This window comes from Artemia franciscana, chromosome 4 (assembly GCF_032884065.1).
Source record: "Artemia franciscana chromosome 4, ASM3288406v1, whole genome shotgun sequence".
NCBI classification, from domain to species: domain Eukaryota; kingdom Metazoa; phylum Arthropoda; class Branchiopoda; order Anostraca; family Artemiidae; genus Artemia; species Artemia franciscana.
The window spans coordinates 35,226,087-35,242,536 of record NC_088866.1 but is presented as its reverse complement, the minus strand read 5'-3'; the positions used below and the strand labels follow the sequence as shown (position 1 = coordinate 35,242,536).

At 34.0% G+C, this 16,450-nt stretch overlaps 1 protein-coding gene across 1 annotated transcript in view; it reads left to right on the top strand.

Annotated features, from left to right (window-relative positions):
- The window catches only part of LOC136026358 (chromatin assembly factor 1 subunit A-B-like), a 165,480-nt gene that overhangs the window by 134,727 nt on the left and 14,303 nt on the right, over positions 1–16,450 (top strand). Inside the window, exon 11 of the mRNA XM_065702888.1 lies at positions 15,911–16,043. Within this exon, the coding sequence (XP_065558960.1) occupies positions 15,911–16,043 (133 nt within the window). The remainder of the gene's footprint in view (positions 1–15,910; positions 16,044–16,450) is intronic.

Here is a 16,450-nt window from a genome sequence, read left to right as displayed (position 1 = left end):
TATCAAACTATTATTTATCAAACGCATTTAGAAACTCCTCAATTAGAAATAATATAAGAATCATTTTAAGTACCTAATGAGAAGACGGGAGGCTTTTAATCAGATCATTAGGGTCAATAGAAAATGAAAAGGAAGGGTGGACCACCGTACTGTGTAATAAAAATATTACAAGTAGCGCACTAAATAGTCTTTTGCATGAAATTATGGAATTCAATATATGTTTAACTAATTAAAAATTTGCATAAAGCATGGTTACAAATTATCTTATTGGGAAAAAGTTTCACTTTGAATAAGTTTACATTAATGTTATTTGCTATTACCCCCAATTAATTTTAATGCTACTACTACTTGTACTACTACTATTAGAGCTAAGGATATCGAGGCAAAAAATTTTGGATATACAGAAACTGTATGAAACTAATTCGAAACACACTATACCCACACAGGTTTTCAAGCAGACGCATCAGAAATGCTTCAGGAACGGTTCATGGTACTTTTTAAGCTTAAAATTTCAGCGTGTGTTGAAGGGGATGTTGAAGAAACCAAAGGTGAAAAAAAAAACAGAAACGGAAAGATGACTGGCAAACGGAAAAACCAAACAAATTACAATATAACCTCTTCGTCTACCTCCCCTCCAAGACACAAATTAACACAGTGACATAACTACAAGTAGAAAAGGTTTTTTAAAAGTGGTGTTTTTATTTATATATTACTTAGGTTAAATGGTAAGAAAAGCTTTACCTATAAGCATTTTAAAAGTTTTCACCGAACCGCGTAAGTTTTTCCCAGGATTGTTTATCCAGTATCGTTCAAGCAGAAGTAAAGTTAGAACATTTAAGTTATCCAAAATTTAAGCTCTGCATGAATATTTCTTTATAGTATAGTTTTCTCATAGCTTAGAAGGATAATTTCTCCTTTTTTGGATACATTATTCAGTTTTTCTCTTTTCTAAAACTTGGCCTGAGATTACAATCAAAAAGAAAAAGAAGAACTTTTCTATCTCCTGAGGATTGATAGTTACAGTTTTCTCGAAGTTTGGGGGAACTATTGTGGGTTTCCTTGAAGCGATCAATATGTCCACGAGGCTAATTTTAAGTGCCTTAGTTTCCAAGCTGAAAACAATAAAACGGTCAAATTTAGGATGTAGTCGTGTAAATGCTAATCAACCTTTAAAGCTATTTAAAATGAAACTGAGTAATTGATAGTAAAGAAACCGTTTTTTAATATATTGTATTGTACCGTTTGATTATTGTTGTGCTCCACACCGGACCAAACCAAATGAACCTCTACGTGGCTGTGCTACTATTGTTGGTGGTGCTACTACTTCGTATGCAGCTACTACTGGTTGTGGTATATACCACCACACACCCAATAAACTACTCTGTGGTTCTTCACACTGTTGGCCATCCTGTTTATTCTTTGGCTTATTTCAGTTTTGTCTAAAAAATGCTGGCTGTGTCAATCAAACTTAACTAGTTAGAAACCCTAGCATCCTTACTTCAACGAAGTTCAATCAGAACTGATAAATAAAATGTGAGATGATAAAATTCATTCAAACGAAATAAAATAAAATAAAATAATGAAATACAAACTTTCAAAGCTAGTCTTGTTTTTTTTTTGGCAGCTAGGCTTAAAGGTCTTTTTGTAACGGGTTCCTTACTATTGTCTATTGGTTTAGTAAAATATTTTGTTAGATAATTATAATTAAATTTGAGAATAAAGAATTTAATGAATATTCCCCTAAGTCCTTATTTAAGGAAACATTATAATATATTTTGGGTCTAATTTCGATTGATTCCCAAACGACCTGTTGGTCCCCAAATCATTACTAATGAATGAAGATTTCTCAAAAAGTATTGTGTGGCTGGGGTTAAAAAAATATGGCTAGCTAAGGCAGGATCAAAGGAGCTATTAGAAGTGTTAGAAATTAATGCTTTGCTATGTCTTCTTTATGCTGGTGCAGTCGTTTTTCTAGATTCTGGTGAGTCCCCAAATCATTACTAATGAGTGAAGATTTCTCAAAAAATATTGTGTGGCTGGGGTTAAAAAAATATGGCTAGCTAAGGCAGGATCAAAGGAGCTATTAGAAGTGTTAGAAATTAATGCTTTGCTATGTCTTCTTTATGCTGGTGCAGTCGTTTTTCTAGATTCTGGTGAGTCCCCAAATCATTACTAATGAGTGAAGATTTCTCGAAAAGTATTGTGTGGCTGGGGTTAAAAAAAAATATGGCTAGCTAAGGCAGGATCAAAGGAGCTATTAGAAGTGTTAGAAATTAATGCTTTGCTATGTCTTCTTTATGCTGGTGCAGTCGTTTTTCTAGATTCTGGTGAGTCCCCAAATCATTACTAATGAGTGAAGATTTCTCAAAAAGTATTGTGTGGCTGGGGTTAAAAAAAAATATGGCTAGCTAAGGCAGGATCAAAGGAGCTATTAGAAGTGTTAGAAATTAATGCTTTGCTATGTCTTCTTTTTGCTGGTGCAGTCGTTTTTCTAGATTCTGGTGAGTCCCCAAATCATTACTAATGAGTGAAGATTTCTCAAAAAGTATTGTGTGGCTGGGGTTAAAAAAAAATATGGCTAGCTAAGGCAGGATCAAAGGAGCTATTAGAAGTGTTAGAAATTAATGCTTTGCTATGTCTTCTTTATGCTGGTGCAGTCGTTTTTCTAGGTTCTGGTGAGTTATGCCAACATAGTAATTGCCACAGTAACATGTTATTGGCCCCGCCTTCGCAAATAAATGGGTTTTTTTTTTACCAGAGTTTGAGAAATTTCTTATTTAAAATTATTGATGAAAGCTACATACAGATTATTTTGTACGGGCGCATTTTTAATTTTATTGCGATTTTTGGGATATACGGAAGATAGGTTATATTTGAGGGCTTTTCAGGAGCCTCACATTGTGGAATGTCTTTGATTTTACAGGAATGTCTTTTTAGTTTACGGTTAATTGTATTATTGCAAAAGGATTGTGGTATCCGTTACCAAAAAGAATATCTCTGATAAAATTTATTTCTGCTTTAATGTGTGAATCGGAGCAAAGGTTCAGGACACGATCAATGAGAGAAGTTACAACTGCTCTTTTAACTTGTGGGGGGTGATTTGAATTAAAATCAAGATATCTATTTTTTGTGTTAGTTTTCTATAGACAGTAAAATCCAATTTATCAGTATTACGAAAATTATTCGTAATACTGATAAACTGGATTTTACTATTTAGGACCAAGACAATTTTACTGTCCGCTCTCGGCTCCATAGCGAAAACCCTTATAAAAAAAATTTCCAATAAAGAATGGATTCATTTTCGATGAATTAGAGCATAAAGCCTTGTCTACTCGATTTGTCATAACCTATATCCCCTTTGGGGTTAATCTTTTCCTTCGAAATAGGGAGGAAGGAGTAAAATCAGTTTCACTTATGGTGTAAGTCAATTCTTACTTCTTAATATGTAGAATAGTTGTAGTTAACATATCTTGACTGCAATTCTGAATTCTGCTACACTTGACCCCCCCCCCTCTTCTAATGGGCCTAAATTATGTATTTCTCGTGAATTTTCGATACGTCACTCTTGTTTCAACCCGTAAATTGAATCAACGCTGACAAAATCAAGAAACGGAAAAAATGAAGATATATAATTTGGGCTATATATTTGCACATTAGAAGGGAATTTGGGGGTAAATTGTAGTGGAATCGCAGTAAAAATGTTTTAACTGCACATATTTCTTTCTTAACAGCCACAATTCTAGGTCTTTACCTCATTTATTTGCAAATCTCATAAACTTTTTTTTTATCTTGACTTACAGAATCATCTTAGGCTTTTGATTCTGACTTATAGAATTTTAGTAGATCCATTTTAAGTAAGTCAAGTGATTTTGAGTAAATCAAATGTTGAATTGTGAAATACACAACTCTGACTTCGAAATTTTCGAAGCCTCAGCTCCCACACTGAATTTTCTTTTCTATAGGAAAGCTCGCTACTGACCCGGGCTCCACATCTTAGATTGTTGTTAGCGGTTCCTCGATTGAGAAAAAATTCTTTGACGCTAATTCTGAGATATCGAGTACGCAGTTTTGTTTATTAGGCACTCTTTAGCTTCCCCTTTAAGATTAAGCTTCTTGTTTGAAACATGAGAAAGAGGATATAAAATCAAGATCATTTATCTACACGTCTCTAGTACAAAGAACATATCTCTTATAGGAGATGAAAGAAGTGGTAGTTTCTATTTCTTTCATTGACTTGTTAGTACCCTAATTTAATCAAATTTGGACAGACAAGTAGTCTGAATTTCTCTCTCCTGCTGCATCCACATTTGGATAAGCTAAGAGAAAGTACTCTACTGGGAGATAGAAAAACTGAGTTATAAATTCTTATTCCTATAGGAAGCCGTTTTGTTTGCTGAACAAAAAGGAGGTAAAAGCGTCCCTTTGCATTATGATATTTTTAAGACATGGATAAAAGAAAGGAAGCTATAGGCCCCTCTACCCCCAAAAAAGCACACAAAGTGTCTCTTTTGTGCTAAATTAAATTTCACAAATTCACAATATAGGAAATTATCAATCTCGGAATTTCGCGAAAGGAATCTTTTCTTTAATTTTAAAGAATTGTTTAGAAAAAATAACGTTTTGTCTCATAATGTTCCAAGAGAGATAGAAGATAACTATATAAGGGAAAAATTCATTGACTGGACGTCATATGATTAAAACTAATATGAATGCCGATTTCCATTAATCTTAAGCAAAAAAAGACGATACTGCCATCTAGCGATTCCATGCAGTTCTGTTTGCCTAATTGTAAACTCATTTTTCAGATCTGCCTTAGTACATTGCAGTCTATGATATCAAATATTAAAGTTTAGATTGATTTTCTTTCAAATAGAAAACAGTTTTTACTATTCACAAACGTCGCACTGTTGGGTAATTATTTAAGATGTTTTGAACTAAGTTATTTTTCTAAGATATTTACCTATTTTAAGTCAATAGCCATGAACTGGAACATTAGATGGAAGAAAGGTTTTTCTTGACAGAAATTTATAATAGTCGGTAAACTTCTTGATCTGGATGATTCGGATTTAATTACTTGTTAAGGAATACAGGGAGCTGGAGAGGTTTTGAAATAATGTTTTAACTTCTTCCTTTGACTCTTCCATTTTAAAATACCCTTAACTGATTCTGCTAAAAAATCATGTTTAAGTTTACTGTTTATATTTATGGACCCTGAAATTTACCCGCTATTTTGAAACAAATTTAATATACCTAGGCCATATTTAGTTTCTCAACAAGAAAATAAATGTTCTTTTCGTTGAAATAAATCATTTTTTGTCAAATTTCTCTTTTCAAAAATTATTAGTGACAAAATGGAGTCAGACTTCAACAGTTCGGCAAATTCGTTTTTACATGCTAAAATAAAAAGAACTAGTTTTTTTAACTGAAAGTAAGGAGCGACATTAAATCTTAAAACGAACAGAAATTACTCCGTGTATGAAAGGGGCTGTTCCCTTCTCAACGCCCCGCACTTTACGCTAAGGTTTTACTCTTTCTCTCAATTCTACTTTATTAAACGGTAAAAAAACTTTAGCGTAAAGAGCGGGGCGGTGAAAGGGAACAGCCGTGGGAGGGGCCTAGGTGCCTTCCATTTTTTGGTCACTTAAAAAGGGTACTATAGCTTTTCATTTCCGTTAGAATGAGCCCTCTTGCGACATTCTAGGACCATTTGGTCAATACGATGACCCCTGGAAAAAAATGGCAAAAAATGCGAAATTCCACATTTTTGTAGATAGGAGCTTGGAATTTTTGATACAGGGTTCTCTGATACGCTGAATGGTGTGATTTTCGTTAAAATTCTATGACTTTTAGGGGGTATTTCCCCCTATTTTCCAAAATAAGGAAAATTTTCTCGGGCTCGTAAATTTTGGTGACAAAGACTAAATTTGATGAGACTTACATATTTAAAATCAGCATAAAAATCCAATTCTTTTGATGTATCTTTTAGCATCAAAATTCCGTTTTTTAGAGTTTCGTTTACTATTGAGCCGGGTCGCTCCTTACTACAGTTCGTTACCACGAACTGTTTGATTTTAAGACTGCGTCAATAATATTTACTTAAAGCATACACTATTTTGGTAACCATTACTGATGACAGTGGAAACTCAAGTTGGTCTCAAATAAAATCTACATGATCAAATTTAATCTAGCGAAATACTGAAGTCGTCAATGTTTTTATTGGTATTTATTTATTTAAGGATTCTCCATGTCAATGGAACTACAGCCATATTGCGTCTAAGGCTTTGGTTTTATTTATTTTTACGTCTTTTTTTTTACTCGGCTTAAACACTCAATTCACAATGAGATTTTACTAATACCGAGGGTAAACTAGCGCTAATTTGAGCCAGTCAGATTTTTCATAGAACTTTCTGATGGGCCCAAAAATTCTCGTTGGCTCAAATTAGTGGTGGCTGTATTCTGGCATTAGTGAAATTTCAGTGAATATGCCTTAAGCTTTCTGTGTTTCTAGTAATTCTAATTTCTTCAAAAAGTATAGTTACCTACTCGGTTATAGTTACCTACAAGTAAAGTGCTGAATATTACCTGGAGATAATTTTATGAAATATGGAGCTAATCAGTTTATTTAAGTGAAGCTTTAGAATAAATGTCGGAAACATTTTTCTGCAATAAGGAAAGTGATATCGCTCAGCAGCAGACTTATTCGGGTTTAGTTTAAGTAAAGAGAGACGAGAGATTAATTCACACGGCACTCCTCCGGACCCCTTTTTATGGTTATTTGAAGGATCATGGGGAGTTAGAGAATATTCGCCTTAAAAATGCGCCCTTACACACATCTGGTACTCCCTCTCCGCTTACACAATGACCCACCATCCCTCTTTTCTAATAACTGATGCTGAATTATACATCACTAAACGTAGTTTCTTGAAAAATCATGTAAATCAACTTGAGAACGCAAGCATTAAGATACTACTGCTATTACTACTACTAAGAACTCACCGCAGCACCAAGCCACCTGAGGACAACGTGGCTACCCGTGCTCCTCCATCCAAATCTATTCAAAGCCTCCCTCTTTACACCCTCACAGGAATTTTACATTTCCTTTAAATCTTACTTTATGACATCCTCCCACCCCAGATGAGAACGACCTGCTTTCCGTTTTGCCCTAGACGGTTGGCCGAAAAGGACAATCTTCGGCGATCTGTCATCCTTCATCCATAGAACTTGCCCTAGCCATCTCAACCTTTCTTTTGTTGCCCTAGAAAATGGGATTGAACCACATTTTTCGTTTAGCCTACTGTTTTAAATACAGTCAGCCAGCCGGGTACCCCGAACAATCCGTAGGCACTTTCTCTGATACATCTGGTAAATCTTCATCCGCTTTTCGGAGCACCCATGCTTCAGAGCCATATTTGATTACTGTCATCACTGTACCTTCCAATATTCTAATGTTGCTTTTTAAACTTATCTTCCTATTCTTCCAAACTTGTTTTAACTGTGAAAAAACACCCTGAACCTTGGCTATTCTACTTTTAACATCTTCACTGCTCCCACCTTCTTTACTAATAATACTACCAAGGTAAGTGAGGCTGCCCACATGATCAGCCTTTTTGTTTCCCATCGTCAGCTTTTCGTCTTTACCTATTCCTAACCTTAGTGACTTAGTATCCTTGACATTAGTTTTCAAAACTATTCTAGCATCTTGAACTCGCAAAACCTAAAAAAGTTCATTCATTTTGCTCAAACTTTCATCTAGAATGCTTAAATCATCAGCATAATCTTAGTCCAGGAGAGTTTTTCCTCCCTATTTGATTATGTTTTCTCCCATTGCCTTTCCTGTGTTCCTTAAGATAAAGTCCTTCAAAATGGTCCATATAAAGGGGGCAACCCTGCTTAACTCCTGATCAAACAGTTCGTGGTAACGAACTGTAGTAAGGAGCGTCCCGGCTCAATAGTAACCAAAACTCTAAAAAATGGAGTTTTGATACCAATAGCTACATCAAAAGAATTGCATTTTAATGCTTACCCATCAGATAGTCTTACCCATCAAAAGTTACGAGCCTGAGAAAATTTGCCTTATTTTAGAAAATAGGGGGAACACCCCCTAAAAGTCATACGATCTTAACGAAAATCACACCATCAGATTCAGTGTATCAGAGAATCCTATTGTAGAAGTTTCAAGCTCCTATCTACGAAAATGTGGAATTTTGTATTTTTTGCCAGAAGGCAGACAAGTGTTTAAAAACGAACTTTTTACATCTGCTTTATTGACGTTTACTAAACACTGTCCCATACGAAAAATGTAAGCGATGGTTGTGTCACCTTTATATATAGTCTACCATAACCCTTCTTCTAGCCACACTGTTGACAACTGGCTTATTTTCCTTTTCTTTTCTTCCTGTCTTTTTTTATCCCTAAGGAATTTTGCAACTACTTGCTACCATTGCTTTAAATCCGAGTACCTGTGATTATAGAGGAAACTTTTGTTTATATAGGCTTCTCTCCTTTTTCCATAATGAAGAAAAATCGGTGTAGTTGGCTATAACTTAGGCTATAAATGTGTTAATTTTCCATGGAAAGCAAATATTATTCATTGTTTGGAAGTATCACTAGGTTATAGCGTGTTTTCCTGACATAAAAACCAAACACGGAGCCTAAATGCTTGTCTTGGGAATTGGGACACTCTTTATCAGCTGTAACTGAAGGGAGGATAATGGGCCAATGCTGCAACTCCGGTCAATAGGATATATGGGTTAGGGGAAATGTCGTAAATACCTTAAGGAGAGCTTAAATGATTGAAAGACTGCACAAACTTTTTGACCGAGGAAGTTGCGTTGTTTTTCAACAATATTAACCTTTTTTGTGATTAAGACTATTTTGATGCTATTATTGAGGTGTATACTTTTGGAATATGAACCTAGTAATTTTTTTTGTTATTTTTAAATATTGTCAAGGTCAAAAAGAAAGGATGTATATCAACATTTACAAGTTATATAAGAGAGCAAATATGATGGTCTTCAAGTTCTTTGTGAGGACTTTTTTATTCCATTTTTTCAAGGATTTAAATTTGTTGATGGTGATTGCTAATCGAACATTCCTTGTTTCCCGGTCGCTTTCTCTTTGAGTGTCCCGGTCGTCATTTGTGTCCCGATGTCTCGGTCTGTAATTTCGTCAGTCGACAAACATGACGTCACTCGACACACAGACACACATACAACTTATTTATATATATATATATATATATATATATATATATATATATATATATATATATATATATATATATATATGTATATATATATATATATATATATATATGTATATATATATATATATATATATATATATATATATATATATATATATATATATATATATATATATATATATGTATATAATATGTATATATATATATATATATATATATATATATATATATATATATATATATATATATATATATATATATATATATATATATATATATATATATATATATATATATATATATTGCGTGTTTGTTGTGTCAAGCCTGGGCATGCGGCACGCTTGTACATATTTAATTCTCTAATTACACATTAATAATCATCGTGTTATTTTTTAATTGTTATATCCCGATGCGTCAAATCTGCAATTTCAACTGAATCAAAAAATTATGGCGTGACTTCAATTTCTCCCTCCTGTTGATGCATCAAAGAATCGTCCATTTTATATGATTTGTTTTCTCCTGGAACTCGTTGTGATTTTCGTTGCTTCTCTTATAACTGTAGATTTCGTTTACGATTCAGTGTGATCATCCCTGTCGCTTTTCTTCTATCCGCGGATTTCGTTGTCCATTATTTCTATTTGGGAGTCGTTAAAATGCTTATTGTCACATGTCTTTTAGTCGCAGATCTTCTTACGCTTTATTTTCGTGCATCATTACTTCAAATATTTTTTTTCCTGCCTTTTGGTTTAGCTGTTTGGATTCATTCAAAATCATCTAGATTTTCGCATGATTCATTCAAAATCCTCTAGATTTTCGCATGACGAAAAGACAAAAAAGTTCTTTCCCATCTTTTCTCCAGTCATTTTATGTTTGCTTTAATTGCGTTGTTAAATAACTCAATAACAACGAGGACATCCTCTGTCCTCTGAAATATCTAAATTACACATTGTCATAATTATCGTTTTATTATTTAGTTTCAAGTTATAGGGTGGCAAATCAGTAATTTCAGTTGAATTAAGAAATTCTGGCGCAAATTCAATTCCTCCTTCCTTTTTATTCTTTACCGACGCTAAAATAACACTTTGCTTATTCCATTGTAATTCCTGAAATTACGCAATAGCATAATTATCGGGTTATTCTTTACTTTTAAATTACATTTTCGTTAGTAATTCAATGTAATTTTTGTTGTTTCTTATTCCTTGCCTTTTTATTTATCTGTTAAGTGTCATTTGTCATTTTACCTATAATACCTAGATAAACTCCTGTAGACGAAATGAATGCTTGCCTGAAAAATTCTAATTTATGGGCACACGTAAAAACATTAAAATTAACTACAAATATGCGTGTCCGATTGCAAAACGATGACTCTGGTCAAACATTTTCAGATCAATTGCTGGCAATTGGAAACGGAAAGCTCCCAGTAGACTCAATTTCAGGACGTATACAACTACCTGCTGATTTCTGTAATTTAGTGACGTCCAAAAATGAATTGATAGAAAAAGTATTTCCGAATATTCTAAACAATTACAAAAATAATAAATGGCTAAGTGAAAGAGCGATTCTTGCACCCAAAAATATAGATGTCCACGAAATCAACAATATTGTTTTGACCAAGATTCGAGACCAGGCAGTCCTTTACAAGTCAGTCGACACAGTTTTGGAACCAAATGAAGCGGTTAATTATCCATCTGAATTTTTAAATTCCGTGGATCTTTCAGGGTATCCACCACACGTGCTACAACTAAAAATAGGCGAAGACCCACCAAAAAGCTTTGCAATGGCACGCGACTTGCCGTAAAAAAAAAAAACAATGGAAAACCTAATAGAGGCCACAATCTTGACAGGGCCCTTTGAGGGTGAGGCTGTTCTTATTCCTCGCATTCCCATGATTCCAACGGATCTGCCTTTTCAATTTAAAAGATTGCAATTCCCAATTCGATTAGCATTTGCAATCACCATTAACAAAGCTCAAGGTCAATCATTAGAAAAATGTGGTATAGATCTTAATACTGATTGTTTTTCCCATGGACAATTGTACGTTGCATGTTCGAGGGTCGGTAAACCTGACAATCTATTTATATGCAGCGACAATTGGACAGCGAAGAATGTTGTATTTTTGCAAGTTTTACGCAGTTAATTTGTATTGTATCTATCTATCTATCTATATAAAAACGAGTTGTGTGTATGCATGTTTGTTTGTTTGTTTGTAAAAAGAGCGTTTGCATATGACGTCATTATTAGTACATAAGGCTTTGTATATGCACAGACAATGGGAAAGCCAAGAATGTTGTATATTCGCAAGTTTTACGTAGTTTGAAACACATATATAAATCTATCTATATTCACAGGTGGGACACAGGGACACAACTACAATGGCGCGTAACTAATATGGCGCGTAACAACTTACGCGCGTGGGGGGGGGGGGCGCGAAGCGCCCCACCAACTAGCGCTTACCCCCCGCGCGCTTAAGTCGTTACGCACCATATTAGTTACGCGTCATTCTAGTTGTGTCCCTGTGTCCCATTTGTGAATAGAGGTGGGACACGCACTATATATATATATATATATATATATATATATATATATATATATATATATATATATATATATATATATTATACAGCTCGTTTTCATTATACAGCTAGTACATAATGAAAACGAGAACGAAAACAGAACGTGTTTAAACGTGGTGTCACTCAAATAATTTTTTTTCTGGCATGAAGTCAATTCCTTTCTTTTTTATACTTGCAATGACAATTGAGCTTGGTAATATTGATTTCCAAATTAATAGCTTAGCTAAATTTTATTTTGAAACTTGTGCAGACGAAAATGTTATTTGAAAAAAATTATGTGAATGATGTGTAATCATCCAAAAGGATTTAGTTTGGTTAATTATTTTGAAAAATGTAAAGGGGGAGAAAGGAGGTGAAAACGCTCTGCGAGTTCCTAATATCTTATTCATTTTTCTATACTGCATTCTTGTCACGTATCTTTTTCTTGTTCTTTATATTTTTGCATTACTATCTAAGCTTGTATTTTCTTAATCCCATTCTTTTTTGCTTACATATGAACTTTAGTCATGCAATCTTTAGGGATATATGGAAAACGCCTTGTTTTATTTTGTTCAAGTAATTGCCAGTGGGATATAAAGGAGCCCTTGCTTGTTCGATTGCAATTCTATTCGTTACAGTTTGTTCTTCCCATCACGGAGAACAATTTCCATGCACGTAGAAGAATATGAAAAATTTGCATTTTGATAAAGCTATATCTATTTGGGTTCTCTAGAGAAGAAAGTCTCTCCGTGGAAATAAGACTTAAGGTTTTGAATTCAAAATTGGATTATTATTATTTTTTGTTTAGCGAATGCAAGCTGTACATAAAACATTTGTTTTTGACGGCTAAGTAAATCGATAGGTTTCTTAAAAAGAATTTAATTTAGAGATAGTGTCGAATCATATACTATTTTGAAAGTGTTTGGAAACTTATTCTATTTTATAGCTGTCTCTGCTATCCAAATCCAACCAACGATACTACATATACTAAAAGCCAAACATATAGGAGATCATAATATTTGGGGAATGAGGAGGGCCTGAACCTCCAAAATTGTGCCTTTCTCGGCACGATTGATCATTGTTCTTGGAAGACTCGGGAACATCCTTGTAAGGGGCTATTTTATCCCTTCTCTTTCTTTCTATCCCTTTCTTTCCTTCTCACTGTTTCTCTCTCTTTCTAATGCCGTATCCTTTACCATGTTTTTTTTTTTATAACTGAGCAAGTGAAAAATTTCTTTTAAAAGGATCGTTAAATTAATATTTGAAATCATTTTTATTAGCAATAATAGTGAACCAGATTCCTTGTTGAAAGTTTTTTTTTTTGAGGTGTGGACGATAAGAAATAATATCATATTTTTAGAAACTGTTTTTCGTTGGTTAGGTAACTTCATAAAAAAATAAAAATAAATAAAAATTAAAATAAAATTAAAAAAATGATTCGAAAGATTTGACACAACCATAGATGCCGATGGACTCTTAAATTCAAAATAACTAACTTTAAGTAGACCTTTATGATTTATTTTTTATCTGTTCAGGCTTAATTTTGTATACTACTTATACGTAGTATCGTATGGATGTTTCGTGTTATGTTATTAGGAAAAAAGGTCAATCTATTCTTTTTTTTAAGTTTGTTAAGACATGCACGAGAATTATACTGCTGCGGTTAAGGTAGGAAATGAGGTTAGCAACTGGTTTTGTATTAAATCAGGAGTTAAGCAGGGTTGTGTTCTATCTCCTTTTATATGGATCATTTTGAGGGACTTCGTCATAGGGAGCACAGGAAAGGCATTTGGAGACCACGGAATCAAATGGGGAGGAAAAATGCCCCTGGACTTAGATTATGCTGATGATTTAAGCATATTAGATGAAAGTGTGACCAAAATGAATGAATTGCGAATTCAGGGTGCTAGAATAAGTTTGAAAATTAATGTTTAGAAGACTCAGTCACTAAGGCTAGGAATAAGTGAAGATGAAAAGGTAACGATGGGTAACCAAAAGATTGATCAGGTGGGCAGCTTCACTTACCTTGGTAGCATTATTAGCAAAGACGGTGGGAGCAGTGAAGATGTTAAAAGTAGAATAGCTAAGGTTTTCTTTCATAGTTAAAAAAAAAGTTTGGAAGAATAGGAAGGTAAATCTGCAAACCAAGATTAGAATACTGGAAGCTACAGTGATGACAGTGGTCAAATATGGCTCTGAAGCATGGGCGCTCCGAAAAGCGGACGAAAATTTACTAGATCTCCAGAGAAATTGTCTACGGATTGTTCTGGGTACCCGGCTGACTGACTATATTTCAAACAGTAGGTTGTACAAAAAATGTGGTTCAATCCCGCTTTCTAGGGCTATAACGAAAGAAAGTTTAAGATGGCGAGGCCACGTTCTGCGGATGAAGGATGACAGATTGCTGAAGATTGTCCTTTTTCGCCAACCGTCTGGGGCTTCACGGAAAGCAGGTCGTCCTCGTCTGGGTTAGGGAGGATGTCAGAAATGAAGATTTAAGGGAAATGGTAACTTCCTAGGAGGGTGTAAAGAGGGAGGCCTTGAATAGATCAGGTTTGAGGAGGAGCGTGCGTAGCTGTATTGACATCAGGTGGTTCGGTGCTGTAGTGAGTTATTAGTAGTAGTAGTAGTGGTAGTAGTAGTATTTATACAGTAGAACTTCAATATATCGAATTCCTTGAAATATCGGAGTTTTTCAACTTCCTTTAATTTCCCTATCCCTACACTGTTAATTCATTTTCACATATTGAAGTAATTATGATAAAAACGCAATATAACTAAACTTAGTGGCTTTAATAGTGGCTTTAACACTAGTTAAATCACCTCTATGAATAGAAATTTTGAAAACCTCTCTATATCAAAGAAGTTTCTCCAAAAGAAGACAATTATCAGTGACCCTGTAATTCTCTCTGTGGAGAATCTCACTATTTTCATTGAAAATAGTGCAAAAGAGTATTTTTCAAAATCTTGGGCGGGGGAGCAAATATCCTCTGCCCCGTAAATCTCTATATTCAGCGATGAATGGAAGTCACGTTAACAGGTAGACAAACAATCATTTCTGAATTTTTTTTTTTCAAAGTAATGTTTAATTTTTGTACTTTGGTCACTGGAATAATATTATGCACCAAGTAAAATAAAAAGAACTTTCAGTAAATGCACAAAATCTAGATGTTAGTTTTAAATCGAAGGGCAAGATTTTGGTGCATAAAACTGTCGCACACTAATATGTTTTAAAAAAAAATTCAAACAAATGTTTTTATTTGTTTTATATAAGAGATTTTTTGTTTTTATTCGGTTCATGAAACCAATGAAATATCTTATTCGAAGTGATATTTATGTTCAGAAACAATTTTTATGTTTTATTACAAGCTATTGAAATGATTGTATGTTTTTATTAAGTGTTTGAAATGATTGTCTTAATAAGAAGTAAGTATTATTTTTTATTATTTGCTTCTTTCTTTACGTCATATGGGACGTATAGAATGTCGTAGAAATTAAGGATATTCGATTCCCATGCTTTTTCGATGCTGTTGCGAACCTCTGTATATCGAAGTTTGTCGAAAATCACCTTTGATGTATCGAATCTCAATATGTCAAAAACCTCAATGCAACAAATCTTTCTTTTGCTCTGTGAGATTTGATGCATCGAGGCTCCACTGTGTTTAGTCACATGTTTTACATTATTTTTTGTTTAAATATGACATACTACCAGGGGCATAATTTGCTATGAGCAGGGTGGAGGCAACTATCCCCCCAAACCCCAGTTTGCCCTCCAGACTCTGTTTTCCCTCCCTCAGCTGAAATTTAGTTTCTGCAAGAATCTTGTCAAAATTAAGATAAGCCTGCATAATTCAAGGAACCAGACAAATCACGACAGTTTTGTTTAGTACATCTTTGCCTTCATGGCACTATATGGCTTATTTTTAATTTTTCACTTGATTTGGGAAAATTGGCTCCAACTTGCCCCTCCCCCAGGATTTTGCTGAAATTACGCCACTGTATACTACTTTTAATTTGTTTTATATCCGAAATAGGAGAGTGCAATGAACATCAGGACATTAGAACATTCTTGATCAATAGATGGTCCTTTTATTCAATTTGTTGTTTGTATTCTAAGTTATTTTCCTTTTGTTCATTTCTTCTGTTTTTGCAGTCACCAGAAGCCAGGAAAGAAAAACTGAAATTAAAAGAGGAAGATTTTGCGAAAGAACTGAAGAAGAAAACCAAAGTCCTCAAACCATCGTTAGTTGGATGCATATGGGAAGATGAAATAATTTCGAATTCCTGTAAGTTTTTTTTGTCTAGAAAAACGTATATATCATTTTTTTTTCTTCTTCTTCTTTTGACTGCATAAAATCAACACAAATTTTGAAAACGAGATTGGAGTAGTCGTGGTTGAAATTATTGGCTAATGCGTAGGTACGAGTAGGGTAAAGTGCTCATATTTTTTATTAAAATGTTTCTTCTTTTATATCCTTTCCTTTCAGAAGTATAGAAAATCAATCTGCTAGATCTTTATTTAGTTTTCAGTAAAGCGTACCAGTAACTCTAGGCGTTTAGAGTGTTAAGTCTGGTGAAAACGCCGCACGTATGTGTGGTAACGTTTTCCTGCATAAAATATTCGTGATAATTTCAATCTTGACCTGGCAATATTCGAAAATAATGCTCAATAATCCGGAATTATATGAGTCCT